Source organism: Muscardinus avellanarius, assembly GCF_963383645.1.
Source record: "Muscardinus avellanarius genome assembly, chromosome: 14".
NCBI classification, from domain to species: Eukaryota; Metazoa; Chordata; class Mammalia; order Rodentia; family Gliridae; genus Muscardinus; species Muscardinus avellanarius.
The window spans coordinates 41,882,466-41,896,668 of NC_137800.1; the positions used below are offsets into that span (position 1 = coordinate 41,882,466).

A 14,203-nucleotide genomic window follows, 5' to 3' on the forward strand; every position below is an offset into this window, starting at 1 on the left:
AAGAAAGAAAGTATATAGGATAAAGTACACACAGTGTAATTTTAGTTGTTAGTGAAAGAATAGGCAAAAATATTCTATAGTTTTAGAACTCAGGATAGAGGTAAACTTTGAGGAGGAGTGCTAATAACTCAAAGTACATTCTCTGCAACAGGGGTTTTCAGTGTAAAATAAATGAAGCTAAATCTTCTTAAATCAAACTAATTCTCATTTGAATCCCAAATCAAACTCAATACATCAAAGAGTTAAAAGAGAGTCCTCTGATGGGGCTGGAGAGGGAGGATCAGAGCCTGTCTTTTCCTTCCCTCTGCTGAGGCCCATTTGGTGCTTGGTAAGACTCTGTGAAAAGAACTCCTTGACAGGGCTGCTTGAGAGGGAGCACAAAGCCATGTCAGTTTACCACTGAGGCCCAGATTTGATCAGCCCGTTCCCCTCTTCAAAAGTGTTTGATTTCTCTTTTCACCGACAACACACAAGTAACTTCTGAAATGTTTCAAGGCCAAGTTCTGCCTCTGTTCTAACTTGATGGCTGTCTGCTATATTCCAACTTCCCTGTGCCAACTCCCTGAAGCTCAAACCACGCCAAGTCCCTCTCCTGTGTCAGAAAGTACCATTAGCACTCGGAGCTTTTTCTTCTCTCTCCTTTTGCCTGTGATTATTTCCTGGTAATCATTTCATTAAACCTTTCCATTCATCTCTGAAAAGTTTTCCTGGACATTTTCTGGGATGTCTTTCCTACTAGTCTATGAAATTCTTAAGGACCAGGAACATATCTTTGTATCCCCCCTTTTCTTCTTCTTTTTTTTTTTTTCACTGTCCAAGGTTTATTTGGTATTTTAGATGGTATGACACTTAGTTGCATTATTCATAAGTAGATCTTGTTTTTATAGTATGTGGCAATGTACACTACTGATACATATAATACACGAAATAAAATCCTTTGGAACAGTTATACACAAGACATGCAGTACTGGACTTAGGATCCCAGGAGTTGACTGACTGGGGGAAAAAGTTGGATGAGGCACGTTTGGTAAAGTTATGCTTGCACATCTGGTTCGAAGGGCGACTGGAGCTCGTGAACACCGGCAGTGGGGTCTCAGAGGCGGTAGAACTATATCACACTAGCCAGTTCGGGACTACACAAGCTAAGTACCATCCAGCATCAGGTCACAGCTCAGGGTTTTTTGAAGCACTCCTATTTCTAACTGTAGGAAATTTGTGTTTCCCCCAGGTGATCTTAATACTACTGCTTTAGTCACAGGTGAAAGGACAACATACACAACCACCAACTAAAATCCTGCTGTCGCCTAGAAAGCAAAGTGGCCTGACACGGAAGCCTTTAAAACTACAGTTCCTTTTGGATCCCCCAAAGTGTATCTGCGCTCTTCTTCAGGAGAGCCCCTTCCTCAGGAGTCAGGGTCACCTTCACAACATCCGAGATTCCGTTCTGTCCCAAAATGCAAGGGTCGCTAAGGAAGACATCATCCTTTATTCCATCGAGACCCTTAATCATGGTAGAAATTGTATGCACCTGCCTGAGATTTTTCATTATACTTTCTGCCAGATCTGCCACAGAAAGTCCAATGGCCCAGGATGTAGAGCCTTTCAGTTTGATCACCTCTTAAGCACTGTCAACAACCTGCTTTATGAACCTCTTTCCAATGTTCCTTATCTGCATCAGTGCCTAGATCTGGATGCATATTTTTCAGGGAGACCCAAGCAACATTCACTCCACTCCATACAGGCACACTAGAGTCTCCATGCTCTCCAAGGACCCACCCATGACAGCTCAATGGGTGAACTCCCAGCCTTTCCCCCATCAGGTAACGGAACCGGGCAGAATCCAGATTGCAACCACTTCCAGTAACATGGTTTTTGGGGAAGCCACTTATCTTCCAAGCCACATAGGTCAGGATATCCACTGGATTGGAAACGATAAGCAACTTGCAGTGAGGACTGTATTTTACAACATTAGAAATGATGAACTTAAAGATGTTCAAATTAAGACAGCTTTCTCCCTCTTGCTGCCAACACCCCCCCCCCCGCCCCGTGACGATCACGAGCTTGGAGTTTGCAGTCACATTATAGTCTTTGCCAGAGACAATCTCTGGTGTTCTAAGGAAAAGGTTGCCATGCTGGAGGTCCATCATCTCTCTATTCAGTTTGTCTTCCATGACATCAACAAGTGCAAGTTCATCTGCCAAGTCCTTCATTATGATACTGATGGCACAGGCCATGCCAGCAGCGCCAAACCCAACAACTGTAATGTTATTCTGGGGAGCTTGTTCTTCCTTAAGAAGATTCACAATCAACGGGTCCTTGAGGCTTGCCATCCTGGATTTGGAACCACAAGTAACCCCGGAGTGCAGGAGGAGTGGGCGTCTGGGCGCAGTGAGGGATCTGGACCAGGCGGCGGTGGCTCTAGCTCCCACCCCCTTTTCTTCTATCAGGCACAGCAGTTATGGTATCTGACACATAGGATCCATTCATTAATTATTTGCTGCATTAAGAATAAATGAAGCCGGGTGTGGTGGCACATGCTTGTAATCCCAGATTTGGGAGGCTTAGACAGGAGGATCGTGGTTCAAGGACAGCCTCAGCTACTTAGTGAGGCCCTTGGCAACTCAGTGAGACCTTGTTTTAAAATAAAGAATAAAATAATAGGGTTGGGGGTGGAGCTTGGAGGTAGAATGCCCCTGGGTTACATCCTCAGTAACACACACACACACACACACACACACACACACACACACTGAAACAGTCACATATCATAGAAAAGAAATAAAGTAGATAAAAAGACTTGTTTTGAGTAAAGTGAATTTGATTTCTAGGCTCTCTGAGATGGTAAAAAAATGAGTTCTGAGAAATATATTTGAGTGTACATTATCTCATTTTTTATAATATTAGACCAATTGAAAATATAATTCTTATTTTGATTTATTTTATTTGGTACTGGAGATTGAACTCAGAAGTGCCCTACCATTGAACTACATCCACAGCCATCTCCATTTTTATTTTTGAGACAAAGTCTCAATAAGTTTCTGGGTCTGCCCTCAAACTTCTGATCCTCCTGAGTAGCTAGATTATAAGTGCACCGCGGAGCCTGGCTATTCTTTAATGTGGCTTTAATGTGTTTTTTTTTTTTTACATAAAGTTGATTTACCACCAGAAATTCACTTTTTAAAATCAAAGACATGCACTTTTTATTCCTAAATGTTTACCTGATGTAAGAAAATAATCTTAGAGCAGCAAAATATCTTCTCACTGAGAGATGTCAATGCAAGTTAATTTAAAAAAGAAACAGTGCTAAGTTGGGCGTGGTGGCGCACGCTTGTAATTCCAGTACTTGGGAGGCTGAGACAGGAGGATCCGGGTTTGTGGCCAGCCTCAGCTACTTAATAAGGCCCTCTGAAACTTAGTGAGACCCTGTTTCAAAATAAAGATAAAAATTTGGTCTGGGGATGTAGCTCAGTGGTAGAATGCCCCTGGGCTCAATCCCCAGAAACCCCCCCCCCCACCCCACACACACAAAAAAAAAAAAAAAAAAAAAGAAGAAGAAGAAGAAAGAAAGAAGAAAGAAACAGTGCCTCTTTAAGGGAGCTCCGATTCTGTTATGATAATTTTTTATTCAGTAAATTTTGTAGTATTGATTTATTAATAATTTTATTAAGCTTAATATTTATTTTAAGCTGCACCTTATAAAGTATGTTACTTATGTTGTATCTTAATCTAGGTCATAGTAAATGGGAATTTACCTACATAAAAATTTATTTTCTTGTATACTTAATATTTTACATTTCATTCAGTATAGTTGATTTTTTTTTTTTTCACAGTATTTTTTTTAATTTTATTGGTGCACTGTATTCATACATCATAGTGGGATACAAACTTTTGTAGACATACATGCACACATCGCCCAGTCAGCCCCCACCCGATCCCCACCCCATTCTCTCCCCATCCCTCCTTCCCATTCTTGGCTTAGTAGTTGACATCTAGTATTAGAGCAATTTATCCTAAATTAAAAATGATAATCTCACATAACAGTTTCATTTGTCTGATACCAAGCATTTGATGATTTAAAGATAACATTTCAATATTTCTTTTTGCTTTCTTTCTTACCAGAGCATATTTTTTTCTGTTTTTTTAGGTGAAACTATCATATATTTATATATTTATTTTTCAGAAAAAAATCTATCCTAATATGGAATATGAATTCTAGATACCCAAAACAATCTTGAAAAAGAACAAAGCTAGCAGATATATATTTTCTGATTTCAAACCATATAAAGCTACAATAATTGAAACAGTGTAGTACTGTTCTAAAGGCAGATATATAGACCATTGGAGTTAAATACAGGCCTAGAGCTAACTTCTTCCCTATATTGTCAAGTTATTTTTGACAAGGTTTCCACGAAGATTTGGTGGTGGAAATAATAATCTTTTAACTAAATATTGTTGAAAAATAATAATTACATGGAAAAGAATAAAGTTGGACCCTTACCTAATCCCACATACAAGTATTAACTCAAACTAGATAAAAGACCTAAATATAAATCTTAAGACTATAAACTTTTAGGAGAAAATCTGGGTCATAAAACCTCACAACATTGAAATTGGCAGTGATTTCTTGGATATGATTTCAATGGCACAGGCAACAGAAGAATATACAAACTCCCTAAAAAATAAAAGAAAATATTGTATATCCAAAGACAATGTAAACAGATTTAAAAATTACTAATAGAATTGGATAAAATATTTCCAAATGCTATATCTGAAGGTATATTAATATTCCAACTAGAAATCGTAAAAATTAACAACAATAAAGGCAAACAATACAATTTAGAGATAGGTAAAAGACTAACATAAATAATGAATCTCCACAGATAACCAATCTTAGTTGTCTGTTGGATGGAAACTCTTGTTTCTCTGGTTCTGGTGAGTGTTACCTATTTCTTCTTTGTAGTTAATCTCTTTGAGTATTTTCTCTAGCGCTGGTTTTGAAGACATAAATTCCTTCAGTTTCTGTTTGTCATGGAAGCTTCTTATTTCTCCATCTAATTTGATAAAAAGTTTTGCTGGGTAGGAAATTTTTGGCTGGAAGTTGTTTTCTTTCAGAGTTTGGAATATGTTACTCCAGGCCCTTCTGGCTCTCATGACTTGGTTTGGGAAGTCTGGAGTGATTCTAATTGGTTTGCCTCTGAATGTCACTTGGCCCTTTGTTTTTGTTGCCTTTAAAATTCTCTGCTTGGCTTCCACATTGGTCATTTTGACAATTATATGGCGTGGGGATCCTCTTCTCGGATCCTGTCTAAAGGGAGTTCTATAAGTTTCCTGGATCTGTGTATCAACCTCTTGCTCTATATTTGGAAAATTTTCTGCTATTACTTCCTTGAAGAGATTGTTGATCCCTTTGGTATCACTTTCTTTTCCCTCCTCTATTCCAATTATTCTTAGGTTAGCTCTCTTAAGATGGGCCCATATTTCTTCAATGTCAGATTCCTGCTGTTGGATATCTTTTTCTAGATTAGAAACTATGCATTCATTTTTGGATTGCTCATCTTCTAAGAGCGAGATTCTGTTCTCCATGTGGTCTAATCGGTTGTTTGTGCTTTGAATTGAGGCCTTTACTTCATTAATTGCATCCTTTATCTCTTTTTGGCTCTCTCTGAGTTCTTTTCGAGGCACCTCTATTATTTCTACAGTTATTTTCCTGATTTGATCTTCTAGAAATCTCTGATTTTCTGTTTTATCAGGTTCTGATGTTGTGGGGTTGTGCACATTCATTACTCCAGTGTTATTCCTCTTTCCCATGATTTCGGAGGTTTGTGCCTTCTCTGGGTTCTTCCCTTGGGTCACTATGGCTTCACTTAAGGTGCTCTGGATCTCGAGTCTGTATTATCTCAGACTCCACTACTCCTTTACTGGGTTGTATCACAGAGTCTCCGACCCAGGGAGTCGATAGAGACTGCTTTAAACTATGGGGGGTGCCAGGTTGCACGCTCTCCTATGGTGTGATATCTCTGCCACCACCACTCCCTCACTGGGTCAAGTCCCAGGAGGCACAATACTGGGATTTCTCCTCTGTGGCCCGCAATTTGACTCACTGTTCTTGAGTACGTAGATGTAGCTGTACTGGACGCGGTGAATTCACTGCTGCTGCCGCCGCCGGTGGCAATATGGCGCCTCTGCCACGCCCTCGGCCATGAGGCTGGCCTATTTTTTCTTCTCTGGTTTTGATTTCCACTCTGAATCCCTGCAGCGTGTGCTGAGCTCAGCCACTGGGAGCTTTAAATGCTGTCTGCGCCGAAAGATCCCGCCTGGCTGTTCCGCATCGGCTCACCTCGGCTTGCTGTAGCCGTCCGTTGAGTTCGCCGCTGCCGCCGGCAGTATGGCGCTGCTGCCGCGTCCTCGGGCGCGTGTGTCTCCTCTGTGGCCCTGAGCTCTGTTCTCAGTCCGCTTTCTCTCTGGAGCCTAGTCGTTTTTTTGTTTTTCTGGTGATGGTGTTTTCTGGCTATGAAAGGCGCTCTTTTTGTGGTAATGGAGATTGGTTGTTAGCGGGACTCTTAAGCCCCGCTTTTCTCGGTCGCCATCTTCCCGGAAGTCTCGGGAGCTCCGATTCTGAATCTCTGCCCAGTATATAAAATTCAGAGAAAACTCTCCGTTAATCTTAGACTTTTGTCCTATTTTTCTTTAGCTTTAAATTCCACCACAATCACTTGACTTTACCACTTAAAGGGACACTTTGCATTATTATTCCTTGACTATTGAGGTTAATCCTTGACTGTAGGTTTGTGGTTGGTGGCCATCTTAGAAAAGCTGCAGTTTAGAAGGAACTTTAACCACAAATATCTAGGGGTTTTTCTTTTTCAGTTCAGCGACTTTCTAGGGCTCAAACAAAGTAGATGATATAAAGTCCTTGTTTATTTTTTAGAGTCAAACTCTTAGCAGGGTCCTGACATCTTCAAGATATTCTGAAGTACGCTGTGATTTTGAATCCACAGTGATGAAAATAATTAAAACTTTACACTTCAAAAAATTTAAAATTTTAAAAATCTAGTATCTTCTGAAATACTTTTCATCTTTTAGCCTGCAATTAAAAAATATGCTGACAAATTATATTATTATTATTATTAGTAGTATTATTATTAGTAGTAGTACTGCAGATTGAGATGGGAGCATTCTACCTCTGACCTACACCCCCAGCCCTATTTTTATTTTTATTCTTTATTTTGAAACAGGATCTCACTAAGTTGTGGACTGTCTCACTAAGTAGCTGAGGTTAGCCTCTATTCTGCAATCCTTCCTGTCTCAGTCTCCCAAGCACTGGGATTACAAGAATGTGCCACCATGCCTGGCTTCTGGCAAATTATTAATACTCCATGTGTTTTATAAATACAGTATACAATTAGGTGCTATGGAACTTAATCTGCTTAATTCAAGTAGCTGCCTCTGCTGGTAGCAACAATTTCTGCTACTTTGCTCTGTGCATAGATATGCTCTCTATCATATTCTTTTTCTTTAATTCTTAAATTTACCTTTATATATAAATATGTATATATTCATATGTCATAAAAACAGAATGACAAAAAAGAAAAAAATAAAGGAGTAGATCTTGAATTATGGCTTTGGAAAGGATCTATAAAATTAGCACATCTTAAATTTATAGATAAAAAAAGTAATATCCCAAGACATTAAGTGCTGTATCTCAGGCTATCACTATGAAATTTAAGAAACATTTCTAAAAAACCTAATCAGGCCACTAGGCTTCCAGTTAGTTTCTCTTTCTGTTATATCAACCTTTTGAGTATGTTTATATTGGGCCAAAATCCTTACTTTTATTTTATTTACATTTTGGTTAAAAAAATTATATAGCATCCAACTTATGCCCCACTTTAGGTTTACCTAGGTGACCCTTGGGAAGAGGTTTTGATGCCTTGACACAATTTCCATTTCAGTTGTCATGGAAATAGTCTCAGTTTGAGCCAACTGAATATGAAATCACAGAGCAGAAGGCTTTTCTGGGGGCTTCTTTTTTATTTTTTTAATAGCTCCAGCAAGTTATCATTAAAATAAACAAACTGTAGATATTTAAAGCATGCATATTAATAAATTATGACATATTTGCAATCCTGTAAAACCATCACCACAGCCAAAATAATGAGCATATCCATTATAACCAGAATTTTCCTCCTGCACCATTGTAATTTCTTCTTTTTCATTATTCTCCTTTCTCTCCTGCCACTGTTCCCAGTAATCTCTACATTTTTTTTCTGTTACATATGGATTAGTTTGAATTCTCTAGAATTTTATATAAATTATTTCTTATTTAATATTATATCTATATATGCTAACCTATAACATAGTCTATGAGGAATGGGCATAAAAAGTGTCCATGATGGCACATGTCTAAAACCCCAGTACTTGAGAAGCTGAAACAGGAGTATTGCAGGTTAGAGGACAGACTCATCAACTTATCAAGAGCCTCAGCAACTTAGCAATACCCTATTTCAAAGTAAAAAAAAGAAAGAAATAGGACTGGGTTCTATCTCTGAGATTGAATGCCCCTGGGTTCAATCCCTAGTAACCTCCCCCAAAAAAGTGTATGAAAAAGGAAGTCCCATAAAGTGCTTACCACACTATGGCTTCAAAACAACTGTGGATTAAAATATCATAAACTGTGCAGAATGCTAATGGCAAATAAGGTAATAAGCTGTTCCTCTCCCTTTGATCCTTCTTTCTACTGCCTCCATCCCTACTTGCATGCTTTCTTTCTATTTAAATATAAGACAAATTTGAAGCATTAGGTATAGAACTTAAGTCTATTTACAAACAGTATCTTTGTTGGTATGAGAGAACTAATTACATGCTCAGCGTTGGAAATGAAAAATGCTTAATACATATTAATATGTAAAATATTACATGTAATAATGCTTAATCTATGTACATACACATGATACCTACGAACACACATAAATCTTCATAAGAATATGGTCATTTTTTTAAAGTAATGATAGAGCTGGGTGTGCTGGTACACATCTGTAATCCCAGTACTTGGGAGGCTGAGATAAGAGGATCACAGGTTCAAGGACAGCCTTAGCAAGTAGTAGGACTCTCATCAACTTAGCAAGATTTTGTTTCCAAATAAGAAGTAAAATCAGGCTGGGGGTATAGCTTGAAAGTAGAATTTCAATCTCCATTAACACACACACACACACACACACACACACTCAGGAGAGATTCACTCTCAGTCTTCTCCCACCCTCCTTTTTTCATGGGAATTCAATAGAAAGCCAGTGTTGGAAACAATGCCACTGATATAAAAAGAGAAGAATATAAATTGTGTATGTATCATGCCTCTTTATTAAGACAGAAGTGATATATATTTTTGCTACCTTTTTATCTTTACCATTTTTCTCTATACTTGAGTTTTAAAATTGTATTTACTAAACTCATTTTTATATTAAAAATACTTTGGAAATAGGTATTTAAAGCCCTATAGCTTGATTACCATTCTTTTGTACATCCTGGGTGGTTAAAGCTTTAAACACCTCAGTTGTCTTGAGGAACCACCAATGGACCATTAAACAGCTATATTGTGCCATAAAGCTATATTCCTTTCAGCAGTTGACCCATGTCATCATGTTCTTCCTTACACATATTCTAAAATAACAGTCCGACAGCTTTATGTCCCCATGTGCAGCATGGTAATGTGATCTTAGGCAGGTTTCAGGGATTGTGTTCAGCTCAGATGGGTTGACCTGTGATCAAACAATGAGTCAGCCACAGAACTTGTTTCCAATTCCAGAACTTTGTTCTAAATTGTGACATCCTTTGGCACATGTCTCTTTTTGTGTGAATCTTCAGCTTAAATTATGCCTTTTATGAAGGAGACATGGGAAAATGTAGTTTTGAGTCCTACCTGTTTTTCTTTCCTTAATGTGTATACTCCAGTCAACTGCCAGTCACACTCATGGAATGCACTTCATGCATGTCTTTGGGAATGCTTTGTGATCATTAGAGTCGAGCAAAATAGGCAACAAACAGCAAAAGAAAATGATTATCAAGGAAAGCATGCTTGGTAAATTGGATGGTGCTGTTTGTTGCTTTGAAAAATGGGTAGAAATAGGCCAAAAAAATAGGTTGTTGGGCAAAGGAGTTTGCGTTTGATAAGGAAGACAAGATTCTAAAGTAGAGCAGGCACTTGATAAAATTTACTATTTTAGAAAAATCGGAAAGTTTATGAAATTAATAAGTAATATAAATAACTATAAGTAAATAATAAAATAAATGTTGAACAATATTAGAAAAAATAATAAAGCAGTTGGCTACAGGGAGTAGGGGGTGAGTAGAGATGGGACACTAGAAGTATAGTAACCTGAGATGAGATGAGAACTATAGGTTAGAGAAGGAAGGTGGCACTGAGTAAGAGAGAAATAGGCAAGCTCAAGGGGAATTTGGGGAATTTGGTTATTACATTAAGTGAAAGAAGTAGTCAAAAAAGAAAAATATATATCATATTATTTAATTTGTATGAAATGCCCAAAATAAGCAAATTTATAGAGACAAAAGTTATGGCTGCCTTGGGGAGAAAAGGGTTCAGAAGAACTGGGAGTGACTGCTCAGGTGGACTGGGGCCCTGTTTGGGATGATGACAGTATTCTAATATTGGACTGCAAAGATGGTTACATGACCAAACCAAAACAAAAACCACTGAGCTATGTGCTTCAAATGTAATTGTATACTTTAAATGGGAGCCTTGCCTGGTATATGAATTATACATCTTAATGGAATACAAGATGATAGAGCTATACATCCACACATCATTCATTTAGCTCTTCCCCAATTCCCACCCCCTTCCCACCTTCTCCCTCCTTCTCATGTCTGGCTTAGTGATTGACTTTGATATGTTAGTGAGTGTACATCATGTACATTAGGGAATTTCCCTCCTCCTCCTTCCACCCCCTCACTTAGGTGGCTTTATTTGCTCATCTATGGTTTCTACTTCTTCTTGAGTTCCTTCTATGACTCTTTTTCTCCTTAGCTTCCACATGTTAGAGAGAGTATCTGATTTCTTACTTTTTGTGACTGACTAATATCACTTAGCATAATGTTTTCCAATTCTCTTTCCCTGTAAATGACATAGTTTTGTTCCTTATGGCTGAGTAAAATTCCATTGCATACTTATTTCATAGTTTTGTAAATCCATTTATCTATTGGATGGTTCCATAGTTTGGCAACTGTGAATTGTGTGGCTATGTACATAGATACACATGCATTAGTTTGGTAGTTTGTTTTCCATTCTTTTGGGTCTATACCCAGAAGTATTGCTGGATCATATGGTAGGTTCATTCTCATTCTTCTGGGTGTCCTCCATACTGTTTTCCAAAGTGGTTACACCTATTTGTAATCCCACCAACAATCTATTAGAGTTCCCACTTCTCCAAACCTTTTCCAGCATTTGTTGTTTGTGTTTTTAAGGATTGCCATTCTAGTTGGAGTTAGGTGAAATCTCAGGGTAATTTTGATTTGTATTTCTCTGATTGCTAATGATATTGAACATTTTTTTCATACAGTTATTGGCTATATGAACTTCTTTAGTGAAGTGTATTTAGTTCACTTGCCCATTTTTTGATTGGGTTATTTGTTTTCTTAGCAGAAAGTTTCTTTTCTTTTCTTTTTTTTTTTTTTTGGTGGTACTGGAGTTCCTGGAAGCCCGTCTATCTCCGGACTACACTCCCAGACCTCTTTTATTTTTGGAAACAGGGTCTCCCAAGCCAGCACGGCTGGCCTCGAACCTGCGCGATCCTCCTGTCTCTGCCTCCCAAGCGCGGGGATTACAAGCGTGCGCCACCACGCCCTGCCTAGAAAGTTTCTTGAGTTCACTGTGTAGTGTAGATATTAGCCGTCTATCAGAGGAGTAGTTGGCAAAATTTTTTTCCCATTCTATCAGCTCTTCGTTAAAGTTCTTTTTTTATTGGTGCATTGTCATCATACATCTTAATAAAGCATTTATTTGATAGTAGGCTCTTTATTGCTGCCACAATCTCTTTGATTGCTATTGGTCAGTTTAAATTTTTTATTTTTCTTGGTTCAATTTAGAAAGGTTTTGTGTCTAGAAATTGTCAGTTTCTTCTAAGTTTTTTGTTTTGTTGGAGTATAGTTTTTCAAAGTTGTTTCCAATAATCCTCTGAATTTCCATGCTGTCAGTGGTGATAATCTTTTTCATCTCTTATTTAAGTAATTTGGATTGCTTCTCTTTCATTTGGTTAAGTTGGCTAGTGGTTTATCTATCTTGTTTATTTTTTTAAGAAACCAGCCTTTTTGTTATTTTTCTGTATTATTTTATTCTCTACTTCATTGATTTCTGCTCTGATTTTAATAATTTCCAGTCTTCTACTAGCTTTGGGGTTAGACTTTCTTGTTTCTCAAGGCATTGAGGTGTGTCATTAGGTTATTTATTTGTCGATTATCTGTTCTTCTTATGTGGGCTCTCAGTGTGATGAATTTTCCTCTTAATACTCCTTTCATTGTGTTTCAGAGGTTTTGATATGATGTGTTTCTATTTTCATTTGTTTCTAGGAATTTCTTAATCTTATCTCTTCTTTTATGACTCATTCCTGTTCATCAGTGTGGTGTCAGTCTTCACGTGTTTATCTGGTTTCTCTGATACTTTTTATAAATAAATTGATTTCTAGTTTCATTCCATTGTGGTCTGAAAAGATGCAGGGGAGTATGTCACATTTTTTTAACTTGCTAGTGCTCACTTTGTGGCCCAGGATGTGGTCTACTTTGGAGAAAGTTCCATGAGCAGCTGAGAAAAATGTGAACTGTGCTATAATTGGGTGGAATATTCTATATGTATCTAATAGGTCTATTTGGTTGATGGTGTTCTGTAGGTCTGAGGGAACTTTTCTTACCTTTTGTCTAGAAAATCAGTCTAGTGGTGTGAGAGGAACGTTGAAGTCTCCCAGACTTATTTATAAAAAGAAGAATTTGGATTTAGCATACATTGGCTAAAAGAAGAAACAGTAGAAGTCCGCAAATTAGGTGGGTTAGAATGCATATTTACAAGTACTTTTTCTTAAATTTATTTTACTGAAAGAGTAAATAATATTAAGTTTTATGTTTTCAAGTAGAGGATATTAAGATTAAAAAAGTTATGGGTGCTGGCAGTGGCAGTGGCAGACAGTATTTGGGAGAGGTAGATAAATCCAATCCAACCCACCTTGAACTGTTGGAGAAATCTCCCCCCAAAAGACTGCTCCTGTCCCACATGCTCAGGAATTCTGGACAACATACTATGTAAGAAAAATTCTTGGGAGGAGGGCCAAGATGGTGGCAGCAGTAGGGGCCACTATCTGGGAGAGGCAGGTAGATTCATTTAATCCACCCTGAACTTTTGAGGAAATCTCTCTGAAAGTAGACTGCACCTGACCCAATGCTTGGGAACTCTGGACAACATACTATGTAAGAAAACTGTTCGGGGCACATTGGTGGAGCCCTGCATAGTCGGGTCAGCTGGCACCATGAATCCCAAGAACCAAGGGCGCTCCTGGCCACCTACCTCCTCTGAAGAGTGCTGGAGCTGGGTGTGCTCAGAACAGCAGAACCCGCTCTCCATGGTAAAGCTGTGGGCCTCCGCTTTTGGAGGGGAGATAAAACACATTGCTACTAAGTACTTGGGTCCCCAACTCCTGCAAAAGACACGTACTGTTTTCTTTTATTAAAAAATATTGAAGAGAGAGGAAGATGGCGGCAGCTGCGGCTACATACTCTAGAAGAGACCAAGAAGGCAGCGGCAGTGGCCAGTATTCAGGAGAGGCAGACAGACCTAACCAAATCCACCTTGAATTTTTGAAGAAATCTCCCCAAAAGTAGACTGTTTCTGCCCCACATGCTCAGGAACTCTGGACAACATACAATGTAAGAAAAAGTTTCGTGGAGATGGACCAAGATGGTGGCAGCATCAGCCTGTGTTCAGGAGAGGCAGACAGATCCAATCCAATCTACCTTGAAATTTTGAAGAAATCTCCCCAAAAGTAGACTGCTCCTGCCGCACATGTGCAGGAATTCTGGACAACATACTATGTAAGAAAAATGTCTGGGGCAAGTTGGAGGGAGTCCAGCCCATATTGCTGGGCCAGCTCGCTGCTGCACCAGTGTCCTGGGAGACCTCAGCTCATGGCCGCTGCATCTGCACTGCGCT

General features: G+C 38.7%; 1 protein-coding gene across 1 annotated transcript; it reads right to left on the bottom strand.

Annotated features, from left to right (window-relative positions):
- Positions 1–1,304: 1,304 nt before the first annotated feature.
- LOC308273555 (L-lactate dehydrogenase A chain-like) lies at positions 1,305–2,330 on the bottom strand (the record flags this gene model as incomplete). The annotated part of the gene is made up of 2 exons (XM_080710738.1): positions 1,305–1,379; positions 1,650–2,330. 2 exons carry the CDS (start codon positions 2,328–2,330, stop codon positions 1,305–1,307), a joined length of 756 nt encoding a protein of 251 aa, XP_080566864.1.
- Between the last annotated feature and the right edge of the window lie 11,873 nt (positions 2,331–14,203).